The sequence below is a fragment of the Myotis daubentonii genome, chromosome 6 (genome assembly GCF_963259705.1).
Source record: "Myotis daubentonii chromosome 6, mMyoDau2.1, whole genome shotgun sequence".
In the NCBI taxonomy this organism is placed as follows: domain Eukaryota; kingdom Metazoa; phylum Chordata; class Mammalia; order Chiroptera; family Vespertilionidae; genus Myotis; species Myotis daubentonii.
Window position 1 is genome coordinate 39,029,788 of NC_081845.1, and position 20,801 is coordinate 39,050,588.

General features: G+C 49.1%; 1 protein-coding gene across 1 annotated transcript; it reads right to left on the minus strand.

Annotated features, from left to right (window-relative positions):
* Positions 1–548: 548 nt before the first annotated feature.
* On the minus strand, positions 549–20,363 carry NR2E1 (nuclear receptor subfamily 2 group E member 1). Its single transcript, XM_059699608.1, has 9 exons — positions 20,339–20,363; positions 15,605–15,750; positions 12,357–12,444; positions 10,360–10,595; positions 8,947–9,093; positions 6,572–6,668; positions 6,035–6,184; positions 5,675–5,780; positions 549–1,636 (listed from the first exon to the last, which is right to left on the minus strand). Exons 1-9 carry the CDS (start codon positions 20,361–20,363, stop codon positions 1,474–1,476), a joined length of 1,158 nt encoding a protein of 385 aa, XP_059555591.1. The 3' UTR covers positions 549–1,473.
* Positions 20,364–20,801: the final 438 nt, after the last annotated feature.

A 20,801-nucleotide genomic window follows, 5' to 3' on the forward strand; every position in this document is an offset into this window, starting at 1 on the left:
TTGTAGTTCAGTTCTTCAGGCTGGAGTGCTCTGAGCTTCAGTTTTTACACCAGCTGCTGCCACCACCTTGTATCTGGTGGGTGAGAACCAGCCAGGGAAGGAGGCTAAGAAACCAGGCAGAGTTCAAATTCATTTAGATTCAATATATTTTTATTCTTTGTAAATACAATGAAGTACAACCTTTTAACTTCACAAATCAGTTAATTCACTTTGTACAAGAAAACTTTTACTCAACCTATGATAGTCCAAGTGCTGAATAGTTTTCCTCAGTGCTAGAAACTACTAAATCAAAATGTGAAAAGTACAGCAGCTATTTAAAAATGTTTGTTTCTACATCTTCATAAGTATAGTTTCATACCAAAGGAGCAGCTTACAATGTAGAATGGGGTGTGTGGTGGTGGTGGTGGTGGTGGTGGTGGTGGTGGTGGTGGTGGTGTGTGTGTGTGTATGTGTGCATGCACACACACATTCAAGGCTTTACTAGAAACCAGTTTTCTGAAAGGCATTTAAGAGTCTCAGGCTGTTAGCAGTGGATCAATCGAGAAACCTCTTAGTGCTCATCTCTTTGAAGTTCCATTCAACATCACATCTGTGTTGGTTTCCTGTCTGATGTGACTCACTGAAACATGAGCTTGGACCCTCACTGCCTTTGGTTTCAGCACTATTTTAATGGGACAGCAATCTGCCTCAATCTTTCACCTCCGCTTTATTTGGTTTTGCTGTTTTTAGTCTTCCTCCCTCGACTTTTGTTCTTTTAGTAAAGCTCTTCTATTTTTGAGATGTTATCCAAACTGAAGTTCTGGTGAGAATTTCATTTTCGTCCACCAATCCCTTGGCAAGGTTGCCTGGCCTATGGTATTAAAAAGAAGAAGAAAAGAAAGAGAAAGGAAAAAAAAAAAAGATAGAGAAAAAGCAAATCTCACGGCATAATCTACCTTTCACTTATTAACTCAGTTCTGAAGGCCACTTAATGATGTATTACAATAGATGGGAAAATTTTGATAAAACTTTTTATTTTAAACCTAACCATTGTTTTTACAAGAAAGTCTAGTTCATAAGATAGTTCTCAAGGCTGCTGCACGGTGTTATACACAGAGCTCTATTTGGTTACCCAACTTTATACACTAAAAACGAAAAGGAAGTTCCACTCGTGTTTCAGTGTTTGATGGTTCAGACGGATCTTCCAGGTGAGAGGCAGAGTGGCATGGCCAGTGGCAACCCTCTATGTGTGCCCTCCCAGGGCGTGGCAGCAGCGAGTTCTCTGCTCAGGCGGCCCTTCTGGGCTGCCCTGCCCTGGATGAGGCAGCAGCAGGTCAAAGCTACTGGAACTGTTGTGTCCATGGATGTTTTCTCCGGAAGGCTCCACACCCCCAGATATATGCTTCCTGAAGGGTTGGTTAGTTGAAGCATGTTCTCCGTGGATGGAAGTTCATCAGAGACTATGCCATACTGGAAAGTGGGAACTTGAAGAGCTTAGATATCGCTGGATTTGTACATATCTGAAAGCAGTCTTGTAATTGGCACATTGCCGATGGTTTTTTTGAAAAACACTTCTTCTATGGTCGATGGGCTAATAGAACGTAAAGCTGGCAAAAGCAGCAGGAGCTTTCCAAAGCGACAGGGTTGGGTGGGATATCTGGAACAGGAGGAGCCGTGAAAGCAAGGTCAGATCCATTACCGCTGGGAATTAACAGCTCCTACTTCAGCACACACCATCTCCAGCATAGTTTCCTGACTGGGCCTCATGAATAACACACTGCCCCTGCAGCCGAGTCTGGGACTCGGGCCCTACTACGGTCCTGGTTCTACAGCCGGAAGTGTCCAGGCCTGGAGAACACACGTTGTCACAATCACATGGTGCCTGTCTCGACATTAGCAAAGGGGTTGCATTTGGTTTGGAGGGGGGAAAAAATGAAGAAACAAGGTACTAAGTTTAGGCTAGTCAATAAGTATAAGGGTGCTAGTGCAGTAGCTAGCGGTAGTATCCATGTTTTCTGATTGTCAAGGTTTCTTCCTTGGCAAGGCAATTTCCCTCAAATAAAATGGATTCCTTTCCTAGGAAATTCTCCAAATTATTATTCAGGCATTATACTTAGTCACTTTCAGGAATAATTCCATCCTTATTACACTGCAAATTGAAGGCTGAGTTCTGTTGGGTGGCAGTGCCACCCAACTTTCATGTCAATGAAATTGACATATAATTAAAGATGTGGGAAATTGCTTAACAATTTCCTCTCTTAATGTCCAACATACATCTGTGTTCAGATGTGCACGCTTCATTTCCTACTGCCTTCAGATGCCTATAAGCCACCTCCTCACGGTAGCCCTGATGCTTCTTTAGTCAGTTGCTTGGAATCAGGTATCCATACACTCACCAGGGAGGGCTCCTTCCACTGAAACAAACCGCCTAAAAGACCGAGGTCTGGGGTCACATACCTGTGACTGAGCCAGGCTCCACCAATAGCCACAAAGTGCTAGGAACTGACAGACATCAAAATTCCTTCCCAAGAGTCAGGTGGCTGAACACTGAGTTTAACTACCCAATGACCCCACCCTGCAAATAAAATCCAGGACAGCAACCGTCCCTCTTGTCTCCTGGCTTTGAGACGTGAAAGTCCCTCTCTTCAACCTGATACGAGGCTGATAATTCATTCTGGGCCTCTGAGAGCCTCACTTGGTTCTTTGACTACCCAGCTTCCTGGGCACCCATGGATGGAGATCACCACCCCGCACTGACTAATGCAGTATGGAAATGGTGAAGCTTATCTGCATTTTCTTAAAGGCCTAAATCCCACCCCTTGCTCTCCTTGCTAAAAGCTTCTCCTACATTTCCTGGAAAGAAATCCCAAGACCCAGGTCTCCCTTTCATCTTGGCCACTTACTCTTGTCAATAGCTTTGTTTCCCATCCCAGAATCGGGCAGAGGAGAGAGAAGCCTGCAATGGGTGGGACACAGCTGAGCCTCTACCACGTCTGCTGCATTGACCTAATGGGCTAGAACAGTGGTTCTCAACCTTCTGGCCCTTTAAATACAGTTCCTCATGTTGTGACCCCCAACCATAAAATTATTTTCATTGCTACTTCATAACTGTAATGTTGCTACTGTTATGAATCATAATGTTAATATCTGATATGCAGGATGGTCTTAGGTGACCCCTGTGAAAGGGTCGTTCGACCCCCAAAGGGTCGCGACCCACAGGTTGAGAACTGCTGGGCTAAAAGGTTCCAGTGTGAGGAACCACTGGGGGAAGTGATTACTTTGAAAAAGGATGGATTTTGGAGAATCCATAGACAATTCTTGATTTTTGGTAAATAAATAATACATTCACCTTCTCACCCACTTATTTTATTCTCTAGATAAGAAGGGGTCGGTTAGTCAGTCAACAAGAATTGTCTGTTATATGTGAAGTATGGTACTACCGAGAAATAATAACAAAGTGTGTATATGTGTATATGTGCGTGTGTGAGAGAGATACAGAGAGAGCATGTGTCTGACTGCTCAAAATTATTATTTTAGAATAGCTATGACCCTGGTATCATCCATTAAAATAACTGGAAGTTTTTACTCAGGTGTAAGTGTTTTGAGCCTGTCAGAGATCCATGTATTTGATCTTCAGTGATAACATATGGTTTGTGTGAAACGCCAATTCCAAGCCTTCTCCTTATATAACAGATAATTAGAGAAATAGCTCACACGGCTATAACAATGAGCTCAGTTTGCAATGTTGACTATTAGTTTTTCACTGTGTTAACTTTTCATTTTGATTTCAGATTTTATTTTTCTAGACAGGAAAGTGCTAGAGGAGAATGATCCTGGTTTGAAGGAGCTAAGAAATAAGGCATAGTTAGTTTTGTCACATGCATGAGTCTAGATCTTAATATATTAAATTATAGCTGTGGCAGATATCATGAAACAAGAATTCCATGTCAAAGCAGACGACTTCCTTCCATGAATAATTTCCTTGTTTTGAGGGTGAGGGAGAAGTAGTATACTTGCCATTTCTTTAAAATAGACTTTTGTTGCCTTGTGGCTTAATTTCCTCAGGCTTTCTCTCTCTCAGATTCTCCTCAATCACCTCGCTGGCACCTCCCTCTACCAGCCCCTCTACCAGCTCTAAGGAGCACCCTTCCTCCCTGCCATTCAAGGACACCAGCTCCTGCGTGGTCCCCTCCATCAATCAGCCTTTCCAGATTCTCCCTCACCCCGCCTCCCCCAACTAGAATTTGTTTCTCCCACTCCCCACTTTGCTTTTCTCTCTTCTCTGGTCTGAATTGGAGTCATACTTCTACCTACTTCATGCACCAATAAGGGACAGTGTCTTGTTCTCTGGTGTCCCACAGTGCTCACCAGCGAAGGCTGGACTGAAATCATATTCTTCTTGGTTTGATGTTCTTTAAACCTTAATGGTTCTAAATGTCAGAGGTCAGTTCTAATATACAGATTAATTTTTAGTGGGGAAATTATGTACTGCTTCATTCAATAATTTTGAATAAATATTCAGTGCCTATTATATACATATTGAAATTTAACGTGGATTTTAAATTTAGAAATCATGGCACTTTAATTTAGAAAAACATATACACATTGCACCAGCACACAACACAGTTTCAATGATATTCCATGGACAGGGAACAGTTTTATTCAATAGAATTCAAAAGAGGATTTGTAATAAAAATAAGAAGATCCTAGCAGAAGTGGTATTACTCCAAATGGATACAGTATAAGGGAGGCATTACCAGTCTCCCTTCATCTGATTAAGTTATTCCAGCACAGTGTCTGTGGTGACATTGGGATGATAGAGACAGGCTTCCATGGGCTTCCCTTTAAGACCAGCTTTCTCATTCTCCCTCTCTTTGCCTCTTTCCTCCCTCCAGCCCTAAAATTCCCATTCTCTCTCCATAGCAATCATTTGGCTCTCATAACCGCAAATAAATAAATAAATAAATAAATAAATAAGCCAGCCTAGAGAATAAACAAGAATAGCAACTCTGTTCACAGACCTAGCCAGCTCCACAGCTCTTTAAAGTCTTGCCTTTTCCCTCTGAAAATGGAAGCAGGAAGGTCCCTACCTCCTGGAGGACTTCCCCATCGGTGGGCCAGGAGGAGGCCTGCTGAAGCCCCTGTGACTGAGAGTTTCTACAAATAGACAAGAGCGGCCTCTGCCAATGGCCCTGCTTGGCCAGACATAACCTGGTGCGTGCAATGACTCCAAGGAACTCAACAGATATCCATCAGCAGTTATGATGGGGGTACAGATGGCCTCTCTAAAAAGTTCTCTGGTCCTTCTATTTGGGATTGGCATCCAAAGAAAGGCACTTGCCTTTTTTTAAAGGATGACTTCACTACTCTCTACTATGTCAACTATAACACGTGGCCTTCGTTTTTACTTTTCCCACATCTGGGTCCATTCATACAAATGTGTTCAACTATTATGATGGAATAACTTGTTCAACCAGGTCAGCTGCAAGGCATCTGACAATCTAATTGCTAATGTAATTTTATTTGCTCCTCTCACGCACCATGTGATATAGGTGAGCACATAATTCTAAGTAACTTTATTGGCTGGCAACAGAATAATTAGTCAGGAAGTTTGAACTGGCTTATTACCCCCTGCTCACACATTCACAACGGAAACAATATTCTTAAGGACACCTTCAGGGCAAGCAAGAGTCACCTGGTATGGATGTAGCTGTTGAGAGTTAGCTGAGCCTCATCTTGAAGAGCTGCAATGGCAGCAGCATTCCGGAAACTTCTCAGTTCAGAACCACTATGTGTAGGAACTAGAAATGAAGACCAGGAAACGGTGATAGACAGCACAGGAAATGCAGATGGGAAATCTCCTCCCTGAAGTGAATAGCCAGCAGGAAAACGCACAAGTCCCCATGGCTATCAAAATGAGGCCAGACTAAGAGTCTCAGCACCTTTCAAAACTATCACTTGTTTTTGCAAAGGTAAATCTGGAATTTGAGGTGGCTGAATTAGTGATGTGGCAAAAGTGGGGAAGGAGAAGAGGCAGGGGTTTGTGTCTGCTTACCAGCTTTGAAAGTGACGATGCATTTCAGACAGGCAAATTCAGTAGCGTCTAACCGGAGTTGTCTAAACCGAGCCACCACCTCTTGTAAAGCCTGTATTTCAGATATAATCTTGTTCAGCTTCTGGGAATCTGTGTTGTCACCATTCATGCCTAGAATGAAAACATGGCATAAATGCTATCATATGAAGGCATTTTCATAATTTAATATTGATTTTTGACAAAATCCTGCATATCAATATCTATTCAATTGTCAGTCTAAGATATCTGATTCCATGTACACTGGCTATATTGTATGAAAGTTAATATAAAATCGTCTCTTGGATGATAACAAACACAGTAATTTGCATTTAAATAACAATGCAAGCAGTCATGAATACAACAAAACAACATTATTTGCATTTAAATATAGATTTATAAATGACAGGTATACTCCATTGTTCAGTGGGAATTTGTTATTCTTTACATGTTGTTCTTTTTTCAGTAATGTATTTTTATGGTAATTTCTACAACAAAGTCATTAAATTGTGCAATTCTTACCAGATACAGCCAGTAGAGTGTTAGCATCAACCGGAATGGCCCATTGTGCTATTCCTAGAACAAACAGTTCTCTCCAAGCATCTTCCAAAAGCATCAGCTGTCATACAATAGATGTATAATATAATATAGTGTGTAATTTATAAATTTATAAACAATTTCAATATGTAAATTTCTATTATTTTAAAAAGTGTTTTAAATGCTTGTCTTGGTAATTTTTCCTCTGAATATTTTATCTTTCCCTTGTTTTCCTTTTTCAAAAGGTGCCTATAGATAAGCACAGGCATTTGAGAGTCAGCCATTCTAAGCTCCCAAAATTTGCTTCCCTTGGGAAAGGGTTTACCCTTCTGGTCCTCCCATCTATTTGTTTCTGACCACCTAGAAACTTCTCCCAGAGAACCAGGCTCAAGGAAATGCCACCAGCCACTCAGCAGGTGGATACCCCGCCTATAAAACGCTGATATTATCAGGTTGAAGATTCCAGAGTAAGCTTGCAGATCTGGGCCCCATCGTCCTGGTGGATATAGGGGGCTGGGCAGAGAGAGAGAGAGATCTCACTAATTCCCAAGAGGCATGCAGGGAAATCAGGGTGTAATTATGTTAATCGGGCTTTACTGAGTTTACCTCATCTCACTGACTGATTTTTCTGAGACTCATAAGTGGACAGCATCAAGGTGCTTGTCATTGTCATTCTAATAAAATGTGCTTCTGAATATTTAAAATGAAAATCTGGCTCCTTTTCCAAATGAATATACCGGATTCCACTTCACTACAGTTTGCTAGTTGTTGAAGGGTTTCCATCGAAGGGTTGAGTAGCAGACCGTAAATAAATTTTGTTTGAATTAAAGAGTCTACAAATACTTGCTTTGAGAAAAAAAAAATAGCCAATTCACACACACACACACACACACACACACACACACACACACGGCAAATGATCAGAGCCAACCAGTTAACCTGGTCAAAGATAGAACTTAACCATCTTGAAAAATCTGTTTTTTGAAAAATCTATAAAAATTCAACCAATTCTGGATGATTTATATGGAAGGATTTCCTTTCAGAAGCTAAGAGCTAAGTTGTGAAGGCTTGTAACCAAAATCAAAAGATTGAATTTTCAAAATACTTTATTTTTATTACATTAAGTACAAAAAAGAATACTTAAAAAATGCAAGGTAAACAGTATCTAATTCTGGCCATGTCTGAAAGTCCAGGCCATGAAAAAAAGAACATTCCATGCTAGAAGATTTGATGTTTTTAGCACATTGCCAGGTCTTTCTGTAGGAAATGTACTTTATATTAAGGGGCCCTATTATTCTTTAATTAGGTATAAGATGAATTAAAGAAATAAATCCTTCGCTTTTAGAACTACTTATTAGCCTTTTGGGAAATTTGTCATTAATTCCCAAGAATGCACTGGTAACAGTCAAGGTTGTGAACACTTCATTCTCTTCCTTTCCCTTAAGTTTAGAAAAATTCTGTCAGAGGCCATTTCTGATGTTCCTAACAACAAAATTTCTGGGTTTTGGTACAACACAGTTTTTAGCAGCACAAACTTTTATTGCCTCAGAATATCATTTACAACCACAGAATTATGCACAATGCCCATTTGTTTACAAAAATCTCTAAAAGACTTAAAGAATCTAGAGAGAATTTAGCCTGCAACACACCCTTTAATCCTATATGCTGATAAATTAGTGGCCCCAACTCTATCATGATGAAAAACATAAAGCTCTGCATATAGAATAGTGAGACTAGCTCCAAAAATCTTAAGAGGAGAATACTCTTCTATTTCTCTCAATTCCAGTGTTCTAAAAAAGCACTGTTTTTTAACAATTTTAAAAAAGTCTTTAAAAATTTGTGGTTAAATTTGAAGTTTCAATTAAACTAAAAAAATAAAATAAAATAATGCCCTTGTTTGCTTGTTTTTCGTAAACCAGATCCGAAGTTCCCAAAACAACATAATTACATTTCTTAGTAAGGTCCGTCCCTAGATATTCTGAACCCATAGAAAGAAGCTAGTAAAGATAGATTCCTCGTTGCTATTAAGAACCGATGCCTTGCCCTAGCCGGTTTGGCTCAGTGGATAGAGCCTGCGGACTAAAGGGTCCCAGGTTCGATTCTGGCCAAGGGCACATGCCCAGGTTGCGGGCTTGATCTCCTCAATTAGGGGGTGTGCAGAAGGCAGCCAATCAATGATTCTCTCTCATCATTGATGTTTCTATCTATCTCTCTCCCTTCCTCTCTGAAATCAATTATATATGTATAACTGATGCCTGACCTTGGCGATTTATCCAGGTAACCTACAGTTCCATAAGGCTGACTCCTGTTGCTTCTTCCCAGCTCCCTTCCCTCAAGACCTCTGGCCCTCTTGGTCATACCTGGTCTTGCAAAGACAGGGTGGAGAAAGCTGGTACGCTCTTGGCCCACTTGATGCTCATAAAGAGAAGCCTGGCCGCGGATTCACACACTGACTCTGTGGCCACTTCATAGAGATACATGGGGGCCCCGTTCACTTCATGGGGGTACTGGGTGGGGAGACACAGAGAGACCAGAGAGTGAGGAAACCACAGCTTTGCAAGGAGAGCCAACTTTTCAGTTTTCTAATTAGAACAGAGAAGGAGATGGGAACTTGGATGTTCTGCTTTAATGGGCAGTTGCCATACAGGCATAAAAACCAAACATCCTATCTATAGAGTTCGGGAAATTGTTGGGAGAGACCCATTTCCACTCTGTGGGCCTGTTCCTTCCAGAGGGGCATCTGGCTTTTTATCCCCTACAGCAAATTTTCCTTGGGCTGAGCCAAGTGCCAGGCCTGTCTCCCAATTTAGATGAGAGCTGCTCACATTTGTGTACATAAAAATAGATGTGAAAAAAGTACAAATTAATAGGCATCCCAAACACAAATATGCATGTGAGTATTTTTAGAAAGGATTAGTATATTATGGAAATATTTCAATTAGACATCTTAATCATTCACGGAGCATTCCCATTCATAACTGACAACATATTCATAACACTACTTTCCCAAGCCTATTATACACATCAAGGCTAAGGAAGCAATATTAAATGCTGTGCGTGCGTGTGTGCCCAGGTGTCTGCTTCCCTGCCGTGTGTGGCTGCAGCTGGCCCTCCTCTGGGGCGAACCCAGATCCCTTCTTGGCCTGGGGTGGGAGCTGTGGGTAGGTACCAGCGGGACGCCTGAAGGGTAGTCCCTAGGTGGCAGCCTTTTGAGGTGGTTCTGGCTGCATCCCTGCCAGTAGAGGACCTGGTGTAGATCAATCCAGGAGGCTCAGAGGAGAGTGAGAGGGGACTGGCAAATGTCAGGTTCCCCAAACTGTCCAACCGGGTGAGTTCCACATTCCTCTCTTAGGTTGGAGACCCACCGCTTTGCCCAAGAGAATAGACCCCTAATATTTGCAACTCAAGGACTCTCCTTCTCCTTCTCAAAACAAATGTCCACTCTTCTGACCTGCAGGGGACTCCCACCGTGGCCTGCTCCGCTCGCTCAGACTGGGGGCTCCGCACCAGAGCCGTCTCCAAAGGTGCAACCTCCCTCCCCAGCCCTACATCAAAGGGCCTCTGTGGCGGGGCGGGGGGAGGGGGGGGGCCGGGAGTCCACATCCGTAGCAACTCAGAGAGTGACTGTACTGCACACTCAAGTGTGAGGCTCTGCCAGTATCCTGCGAGGTCGCCCCATCTTTGGCCTGCCTGTCCCCACTCCAGGGCAGAAGGAAGAGGTGCCCCTGTCTCCTCCCTCCACGCTTCCCGGGGCTCCCAGCAAGGCCCCTGACCTTGGGCGTGGGCTGAGCCAGGCTCACGAGGGCCTGGCGCTCGGGCGTGGCGGACACCGTGGCCAGCTCCAGGCCGTGCGGCTCCAGCTGCGTGACGGTGGTGAAGAAGGCTGGGGCGGGCAGCGCCGCCGAGGGGAAGTGCGCGGCCGCCCCGTTCTCCTCCTTGTGTCCGCGGAAGTAGAGGGCCACCTGCTTGCGGATGGTGGACGTCCGAGGGCCCCGCTCGTGCTGCACGGCTGCAGAGACAGACGGACACAGGCGGGGGTCAGAGTCTGGGAGACACACGGCCACTGCTGCGCTGCAGGGCCACGCGCCACGGCGGGCAGGCAAGGTCACCGGGATGTGGGGGCGGAGGGCGCCCTGAGGTGGGCTGTCAGCCACGCCGTACGCGTTAGGGGAGCCGGGCCCTAAGTCTCAGGTTAATGACATGCCTCCAGCAAGACTAGGCTTTCTCTGTCGTGAGAACCCCCTGGGAGGGGATAGCTAGGCACCCACGTCCCCCCTTCCCTGCAACTAGTCTCTGCACAGACTTTCCCGCCTGGCCCTAGGATGGCTTCCCCACCGCCACCCTCCCCACCCCCGCCCACACAGAAAAGTCAGAGGGCCACAGAGGCAAGGCCCTGAGCCCAGGGACCCTGGGGGATGGGACAGGGAGAGCCCACCTCGGAGTGTGCTGGAGGAAGGCAGGGAGATGTGACAATTACCACCAACAGCTTAAACAAACAAATTAATGCAGGGCAATCTTCCTTTCGCCTAACTTGACAACTTGTCAATACACAAGTTCATCAGGTTGGACGCCCTCTCCTGCTTCCCCCAGGGCGAGGGGGGAAAGGGGGGGAGAAAGCGCTCTCCCCAATGAGCTGCTGTGGCTGCCACCTGGGCCGCCAACACAAAGCCCACTCCACGCCCGGTGCTGAGGCCCCATTCCTCCCTCCAGGCCATGACTACCCCACCACCCCACCCTGCTTTGCCCCGGCCTGGGGCACCCTTGCCAGGCCACCACCTGGCATCCAGAATCCTAGTTCTTGCTGTGCATGTTTAAGAGCCTTCTGGGAATTGGTGTCTGAGACACCTACAGGCCTCACCCAACCTCTCCAGCCCCTTTCTGTTAAATCAAGGGAAAGCGCTGGAGAAACCCAGATCACCACACTGGCGGTGCCGAATTTGGAATCCTGTTGAATTTGCAAATAGGGACTCAAAATTCCCTGTGCTCCTGTCTCTGTCCTCCCTCCTCCCACACATCGGTCTCCTAGTCCCTGATTTCCTCCTCCCCCAAAGACTATCCAGACTGTGAGATCCTGCAGGAGGCTAACAGGTTTGGGAGTGGCCACAAAAGGGCTGCAAGGAGGTTTGAACTGAGTAATTAAGACGAGAGGCAGAAAATACCGCGTATCCTCAGCAGAGTGGGGTTCCCAGGAACGCTGCCTTCTTGGGGGTGACTGTGGAGCACAGGTTTCCAATGTGGGCATGGGCCTTGCTCTAGGAAGTTCAAGGGGTCGGGATGGGGCTCATGCTAAGAGATCCGGAAGGATATGACTGAAAGCCTGAGGCCAATTCCCAGCATCTAGAACAGCGGTTCTCAACCTGTGGGTCGCAACCCCTTTGGGGGTCAAACAACCCTTTCACAGGGGTCGCCTAAGACCACCGGAAAACACATATATATAGTTACATATTGTTTTTGTGATTAATCACTATGCTTTAATATGTTCAATTTGTGACAATGAAAATACATCCTGCATATCAGATATTTACATTACGATTCATAACAGTAGCAACATTACAGTTATGAAGTAGCAACGAAAATAATTTTATGGTTGGGGGTCACCACAACATGAGGAACTGTATTAAAGGGTCGCGGCATTAGGAAGGTTGAGAACCACTGCTCTAGAAAGAAGTGCTGGGGAGAGGGTTGACATGCCTAGGAGTGCCATGTATTTTCTGTACATATCATTTACTTATCAATCAACGTTGTTAGAGTAAAAAGATGTACTGATTACCATCTTTGTTCATGTTGACTTCCAAACACTTCTTGAGCCGACATGCCCTGCACTGGTTTCTGTGCGTCTTGTCCACGGGGCAGCCTCCCTGGAAGAGAGCGCAGGCCGTCAGAGCCCGTGGGCCTTCAGATGGTGACCCAAAGCCGGCGCTGGGTGGGGAAACAGAACCTGCCACCTACACCTGGGTCCAAGAAGCAGTGAGGTCCTCGGGCACCAGCAGGGCCAGGTAGAGAAAGGGCTGGGGTTCCCGGGGCTACTTCAAGAGAACCAATTCATGACTCTATGAAAGCGCTCAAGTTGGAAAATCCTTCTCCAAGCACGTGAAGGGTCACAGCGCCTGGTGTGCCAGACTCTGCTGTGCTGGGAGGAGAAGCTGGGGGGAGGGGGGGACTTCCGGAAGTGGAGAAACTGGGGTGAGGCTTTTTCAGGACCGAAGACAGCGACCTGGCCCCATAGGAGGAGGCCTGGGAGCCCCTTTTGGAGTGGGCTGGCCTGGAAGGATCCCTGCTATGTCCCCCTCCCTCGCTAGCTATCTTTCCGCTTAGGGTCTTAGTCTTCCTCTCTCTTTCACTTTCTGGGGGTGAGCCCATTTATTTGACAGATAAATATCTCTCATTTATTCTCTACTCTCCTGTTTTCTCACTCTTGCCTTTGTACTGAAAGCCATTCTTATAAGCAGCATGGTGAGAGTTATCTTAAAGCCTCCTCTCAACTCAGATTCGTGGACACATAGTCATTCTCAAGTGTTGAGGCAGAAGCCAGAGTGGTTAGGAGGGCAGGGCCCCCAGAGGAAAGGGTGAGAAGGGAAGAGACCAAGGCCTGGGCAAAATCTAAAAATGCTCTCTGTGTAAATATAGCCAGGAAGATAATGTAATGAACTGTCTGACAAAATGATAACATGGGTTGAGAATATTAGTGTGATAACTGAGAAAAAGAGATAATTGCTGACTTAGAAATATTTATCAAGGACATGTGAGAAAATAAATATTTTATCTAATGCATTTTTATGGGGAAATGTTGGCCATTAAAAGAAGAAATTTACAGAGAAATTTTCTTATACAATTCATTCAGTATTTGGTGTTATTACTGAGGAAACACATACAAAGCTATATAAAGAGTCACATATATATTATACACAGAAAATACATAAGATTGGTGCTCTCTGGTGTTTATATGAGTTGCTACTGTTAGATTTGCAATGAGAAGAAAGAGAATAAAGTAAATGTATTTTTATTTTGCTTCATAATACCAAAATGTTATATATGTTGAAGTTAGAGTAAGTGCATTTTCTAAAATATCCCTTGGGAATAATTACACATTAGAAAACACAGTTTTATAAGATCACACCCCTCTGGTTTAAAAATGTTGAATTATTTAAATAAATGTAGGGCTGGGGTTTGTAACAATTTCTAAAGGTCCTCATTGCTGTTAATAATAAGTTGGAATATTATTTACCTAATCTTAGAATAAAAGAGAGAAAGGAAAAAAATTTTTTGGTTCCTAAGTGAATTCTTCAGGGCATCTTTGCTGGCCAGTGTAATAGCTTAATGTAAAAAGGCTTAAAGAAGTTATTATTAAGTGCAATCATATGCCTATCATCAAATGTTATTCCCCAAATGTATTCTGTTAACACGTTAATGCAAAATGGAAGCCTTCATTAGTTTTTAAGAGTGTCTTCAGATCAGATCACATGTATATAAATATCTGGAGCCCGGGAGAAGGATGGGTGCCTCTGCTCGGGGCATTTATTCTCTCTGCAAGGAGACAACCACCAAGGCTGATGAGTCTATTATCACTCCTTTACAAATACTTGGACTGACATCAGCATGTTGATAGCCAGCCCCTTAGAAAATATCAAGCCATTAACACCTGAGGTTTTGATTCCCCAATTCTGTGCGTTGTATAAAAGTAAAAGACAATTTAAGTAGAAACTTGCTCGAATCTGACAACCCACAGTAATCCCACATTGCTGTGGAGCTATTGGGCTGCAGTGCTGGGTGTGTATAATGTGACGTGTCCATATGGTAAAGCAGAAACTGATACAAAGCTGTGAACCCAATAAAACAAGAACAGGGCAGGAGAGTTCCAAATAACTTATCCAAATACAGATGTCTTCTTGTTTTTGTTGATAATCCAAATCTATCAGAAACTGATATAAGCAGGCATGACTTCAGCAAAAGATTAATCGACTAGCACCAAACAATATATGTGGATGTATATATGTGTGTCATATTTACACATAGATATTAATTAGTGAAAATGGTTCACCAGTTTGATTACCAAAGGATGACTTCTGACTAATACACTCTCCAGGGTCTTCTTGGGAGTCAAGGTGGTGGCTCTGTGCTGGAGCGTCTGTGTGTCTGGCTAAGGAGAGGGCAAAGTGTGGGACCAACAGGCTGATCCCCTAGGTTGAAATAAGCCTGTTACTGGACTGGAAAACGGGGCAGGGGGTTCTAGTCGCTTTTCTGGCAGCTTTGGCTCACACGCAGTCCATGCCCTGACTCCCCTGTTTCTTTGAGACAGTTCAGCCTGCCCAAGACCAAAACGCAACCAACCAGGCACATCTTCTAAGCAGAGAAGGAGGAGATACAGGAACCTGGGAGAAGGTCCCGGTTACTCCTTCCTTGGGGGCCTTCTCTTCCTGCTCACTCAGCCCTTTTCTGACAAGGCTCAACCAGACTCAGAAAAGTTGAAGGGCACAGCCTTTCACAGAACACATCCTCTCCGTTCCAGTGGCTAACACTCAACTTTGAGTCTGAACCTTAGTAGGATGCCCTGTGCCCTTAACTTCTGCCATGCCAGGCAGTGGTGAAGGCACTGCGCTGCTAGGGGTGGGTGTGGCGGACAGACAGCACAACCTAGCCCTTTCTCCGGGTTACATTTGAGGTTTAGATTTTTAAGTCCCTTAGGTCCCCTGGGCTGGCTTTATCGCCACTAGGAGAAGGCCTTACCCAATGTCAAAATGTTAGAGGATTAAAGTGTTTGGGGGTGGGGAGGAGGGACGCTGGGATTTCAGACTTCCTACTGCAAACTCACGGGCCTTCCCTTACCCTCCACAGTGCCCCCGACCCCAGCCCCTTCTGCCCTGCCTTGCCCAAGGGAAAGGGCCTCAAAGAGTTGGGTCTGGAAAGAGAGAGAACCGGAGAAGTCAAGGTCTGGTCTCTGCTGAGCAGAGTCGTCCTCGGGCACAAACAAAGGAGGGGCAGGCGGCAGAGGGGAGCTGAGCATGCAGCCGGCTAAGGTACCTGGTTTCCAGATTTGCAGACATACGTCCTATTCCTTCGGATACTCCGTTTGAAAAACCCCGAGCAGCCGTCGCAGGCGTAGACCCCGTAGTGTTTCCCCGAGCTGCGGTCCCCGCACACTTTACAGGGGATATCTAAAATGCGGCCTGAAATCGCAAAAAAGACAGGGAGGGGAGCCAGGGGCGAGAAGGAGAGGAAGGCGGAGGAGAGGGGGGAAAGGGGAGAGGGAGAGAGAGATGCTAAGCAATCTGACCTCTGAGGGGATTAGCACCGAGGCTGCGGTAAAAGCAAATAATGAAGTGATTTTATAGTCAAACTTTTTTTCCTTGAGCAAGTGTCAGTTTCCTACAATGAGCATTATTCATGCACCGCTACATGTATTGGGGCCTCCTCTAAGCGCCCAGGCCCGCATGGGAATGAAAGATGACCGCGGGCCTAGGCGGCAGCGCGGCCGCCGCTGCCTCTGGGCTCCGCGCAAAGTTTGGCCGCCTCCCTCCCCGGCTCCTGCATTGAACAGAGAAAGTTGTTGGCGAGCGCGCGAGGAGACAAACTGGAAACGCAAAAAGGGGAAAGAAGAAACACAAACACGGCTGCAACCAGGGATGGTAGCTGGGAGGCCAGAGAGTTTTCCTGGAGCTGCGGGGCGGTGGTTGTGATCAGGCTGATGATTGCAATGCTAATCCTAGGATTATTAATGATAAGAAGAGTCGTGGTCAGTGCCCAACTTCCGCTTTACCTATGTTTTAAAAATGCTTGCCGGAGGGACGCTTTTGAGAACTTACTCCCTTTAGGAAAAATTGTCTCCCCAAAGTGACTAGCACTGGGCTAGGCGAGTCCGAGGAGGTTGGTGCAAGTGTGCGGCTGCCTGGCAGGTCCGCCTGGGATGGCGCCTCCACGCCGTCCTCCCCAGCTTCTTCCTCCGAGTCCTGTTTCCATCCTGGATCCTCTGCGGGCCTCTCCCCACCTGCTTTCCCGCCGGCTGTCCCGGGCTACTGTTCTAAAGGGCATGCCGGATTTCTCTGGACTGTGGTCCCCCCCCCCCCCCCCCCCCCGCCACCCCCGCCATGGGCTTCCACAGTCGCCAGATTGAAGAGAACTTTCCCTGAAATGCCCTCAGGGCTGGGGTGTCCGCAGACTCTGAAGGAATGTACAGGAGGGGGTAACATTCAAAAACCCCGTAGGGAGGGAGCTATTTTTTCCCTAAGAATGGAGAAGAGGCCCTCCAGCCTGAGACCCTTCCTCCCACGAACAGGGGGAGCATTAAATAAAGTGTTAATTAACACTTTAGTGATCATGGTAGTTCATAATAACTAACTCCTTAACATTTAATTTTCCTTCGCTGCCCAGGCAAAGGCCTCCAGTCTGGACCCGGCGGCCTGAGGCCGGGTGAAACTCCACAGTTGCCTCCTGGAGCGCTCAGCCGGTGGGGGGCGGGGAGGCCGGGGTGCCGACGGCAGGGCAGGGAGTGGTGGTGGCGAGGGGACGCCTCTGAGCCGTCGGAGGGGGAACTTGCTGGTGGATTCCGCGGGTCCAGCCGGGCGGGCACCCCGAGCGGTGGCCTTGGCGGAGTGGCGGCTGGGGGCCGGGGTGGAAGGAAGGGGGAGTGGAGGGAGGGCGCGGGCGGCCCGCGGGGGAGGGGGTCGGGGTAATTACAACCCCGCCGAAGCACCTGCCTATAGAGCCACCAGTGACCCGTCAAAAAGAGTAGCATGGGAATTCGGGTGGTGACAAAGGCCGGCGGGGAGGCGCGCGGCGCGGCGACCACCGCCTGGGCATCCCCCCCCCCCCCCACTCCCCCGCAGGGTGGGAGGGGAGGCTGTGCAGGGGGAGGGGCTGGAGAGAGCGCGGGTTGACCGCAGCGGGGCTTGTCCCTCACCCCTCCGTCTTGTCACTGCGCCCAAGGAAGCTCACGGCCACCCAGCAGGGACTCGCGCTCAACTGCACCGCCCGCAGTCTGGAGGCAGTAGATTTGGTTTCCATCATTTGCAACCAACCTCTTGTGCACAACTCAGCCCTCTGCCTCAGCTGGGGTCCACGCTCGGGGTCCCGTCGCCCCAGCTGTCCTCTTGTTCCCGGGGCACTTTAGAAGACTCCCAGATGAGCGGGCGCGCGCGCGGAAGAAGCAGGGATGGGGTTCCTGTCCCTGCTTCCAATCCAGAGGAGGCCAGGGCCACATCCCCAGAGGACCCCGAAGTGGGGAGGAAGCACCCGGCTCCCGCGGGCGGGGCTCCTGGACCAGCACCCCCCCCCCCCCCCCGTGGCCACGGCGGCTGCGGGGAGGCCGGGCCTTTGCCTGGACTGGGGCAGATGGGAGACCTGCTACCCGCCTGGGGCGGGGCGCCGGAGGGAGGAATGCAAAAATTCCAGGGCCCGGCGGGCCTGCGCCTTAGACCCCGCCGCCCAGCCACGTTAAGGTGACTTGGGGTCACGAGACAAGCTGGTTGAGCCCGTTGCAAAGCTCCTCACGGAATAAGCCGAGCGAGCTCCGACGTGAGCAAGCGGGAGTTTCCTGGGGCTGGAAAACCGTCCTTCACTCCCTCGCCAGGGGTCCCCTCGGGGCTTTTTGTGCATCACAATTGCCTAGAGATTATATGGCAGCTTCGATTACTGTAATTACCATCACAGGTTGTTGAAAGAAGTTAGTCTGGGCTGCAGGGGTGACTGGCCGGGGTCTCGCTACCACCCAGGCGGGGCTCCCGGCGGACAGCGCTCTGCTCTCCAGCCGCGCACGGCCGAGCAGGGCGAGGGCTCCAGACCTCGAGGCCCGGCAGGCCGGGACCTCCCAGCTGCGCGGGCCTCCTCGCCGACCCGGCGCGCGGGCTGCAGGTGCCGGCCGGGCAGCCTCCGCCCTGGCAGAGCCCAGCTGCAGCGGCGCGTAGGCCGGGGTCCTGGGTCCTGCGGACCTGAGAAACCCCAGTAGTGAAGGCTGGAACTGCGCAGGGGCTCCAGGCTTCCGTGGCCAAACTCAAGCTTTCGGATACTTGGAAAGGTCCAAAGTTTTCCCGATGATCACACTTTTTTCTAAAAGCCTGGGGGAGGGGGTGGGGGGGGGGGGTGGGGGGTGAACCACCGCGTCCTAGTCCTTAGCATGCGGGCTGGTCCCCAGCAAACGGGCTTCGTGTCCGCTCCCTCTCTCGCCTCCGAGGCCTCACCTTTCACAAACACCCCCCAACCATGGCGGCTCTGGACCCCCAAGTGGGTGCAAGAATCCGAGACTCCTTACTTCCAGGGAAGGCAGCGAGGGCGCCTGTCAGGGTGAGCGAGCAGGAGGCCTGCAGGGCCCGCGGGCGTGGGTTTTGGCTGGGAGGCTGGAAGTGCACAGGAGAGGTCTCTCTCCGAACCTCCTGAGAGGGACCCTGCACACGGCGACACGGGCCACAAAGAACGAGCTCGCTCCCCCTCCCAGAGGGTCCAACAGCCAGGCTAGAGGAGGCCGGCCCTGCAGTGCGGGCTCGGATGCAGACCGCGGTTAAGGCTCCTTCTCTCGTCCCAGTTTGCAGGATCTAAACGTGTCTCCTTTTCTCTTTTTGTTCACGTTCATTTCGCTCTGATTTTTCAAAGGGCAGCAGCACCCAGGCCAAAACCATCAGACAAAGTGAAAACACAAGCCATGTGGGACGGGCAGGAGTTGCAGCCCACTGAAGTGGGACTTCGCTCTCAGTTCTCTGCCAACTTTCAGGCTCCCATCAGATAACGAGGGCGAGGGAGGGGAGAGGCGGGGGCCGCGCGGAGGAAAGCACAAGTCACCAAATACGCTGTAGGTGAAAGCAGCCAGGGCCGAACTCCGGAACCTGGGGACGGCAGCAGCGTCACCCCCAGCCTGGGACCCAGGATAGGGCACCCGGGCCACCGGAAGGCGGGAACTGAAACGCCCGGGGAGATCCCAGCAGTGGGGCCGCGCCCGCCCCACAGGGGCTCGGGCCTGCACGTCCTCGGCTCCGCAGGCTCGGTGCACGCAAAGGCCCTGCAACTTCCACCTCGCCCTGCACTAGGCCGTGGTGCAGGGAGGCTGGATATCCGCCTCGGCCTGGCTGGCGAGGGACAGCCGCCAGCTAAGCAAGTTTAAAGGAGAAAACCGCGCGAAGGGAGCAGGCCGCACACTCCTCTGTGAAGCTCCCGCTCGAAAGTCCTTGGGCTTAGGGATTTGGTCCCCTCTCTGCTAGAGCGGTTCGCCATGCTTTAGATTCCCCAGTTATGACCTATGCGGATTTAGGATTAAGGAAAATGTGACTTTTAAATGGTTTCTGCTTCCCAGTTCGCAGGATTATTTGCAATAGCTAGAAACCGGGTGCAAAGCATTCCATTCAAAATCCGCTTTTCGCGGAGTTGCTTCTGCGCGCCTTGCCGGAGCTGGGAGTTTGGAGCGAGCGTATTCTGGTGCCGCCGCCCCGGGCTGAGGCCTAGCTCCCGCCCCCATCGCCCCCTCCTCCCCGCACCTGGGGATAAGTGATTAGTGGAGGGAACTCGCGGGACTGGTGGGCTGGCTGCATGGGTTGCAACCTTCCCACCTCACCGGAAAGAAGGGGTGACCAAGAGAGTCAGAGGTAACAAATTGTTCTTCCCTCACCACCGAACGCTCCGACTCGTGGTCTACCAGAAGCTGAGCCAAAGCACACGCGCGAGTGGAGTACCTCTCCCGGCTCCCAGTCGCTGTTCCCGGGCAGCCTCGCCCAGGCCTCCCCGCCCGCCCCAGGCAGCGCGCCTGAACCCAGCAGCCGACCGAAAGGTACCCACTTGTTGATCCGGCCGGCTTGCTCATGCTGGCGGTCCCGGGGCGGAGCGGCTGGTGGGCGCCGCTCGAGTCCCGGCCGACAGCGCCCGCCTCGCCGCCCGGCTCCACCGCTCTCCAGCCGCCCTCCAGCCTGCGAGGCTCCCGGGCCGGACAGGTGGGTGTCGGCGCGCGCCGCTCCCCGGGGTGGGGGTTGGAGGGGCTCAGAATTCGTTCCGCCGTGGAAACGTCAGCATCCCGAAGTTTCTTCCCGGCTCTTGCAAAACCGCAGCTTTGGGGAATGTTGCCTGGTATGGACACACGCGTGGACAGACAAATGGGGAGACGGAGGGGCAGGCAGAGGAAGAAGGGAGAACAAGAGAGGGGTACTGAAGGACAGAAATGGAGACACACGAAAAGGGTCTTCCTACGGAGCCAAAAGGGCCAAATGCCTCTCTTCCTCCATTCCGGTCTCTCCGTCTTCAATTT

Excerpts from the sequence above, each read along its gene's own strand:
- NR2E1 (XM_059699608.1), bottom strand. The coding sequence starts at position 20,363 with ATGAGCAAGCCGGCCGGATCAACAA. Across the intron at positions 15,751-20,338 it reads CAAGCCGGCCGGATCAACAA|GCCGCATTTTAGATATCCCC; the intron begins GTGGGTACCTTT and ends TTGCGATTTCAG. Across the intron at positions 12,445-15,604 it reads TCTGCAAATCTGGAAACCAG|GGAGGCTGCCCCGTGGACAA; the intron begins GTACCTTAGCCG and ends GCTCTCTTCCAG.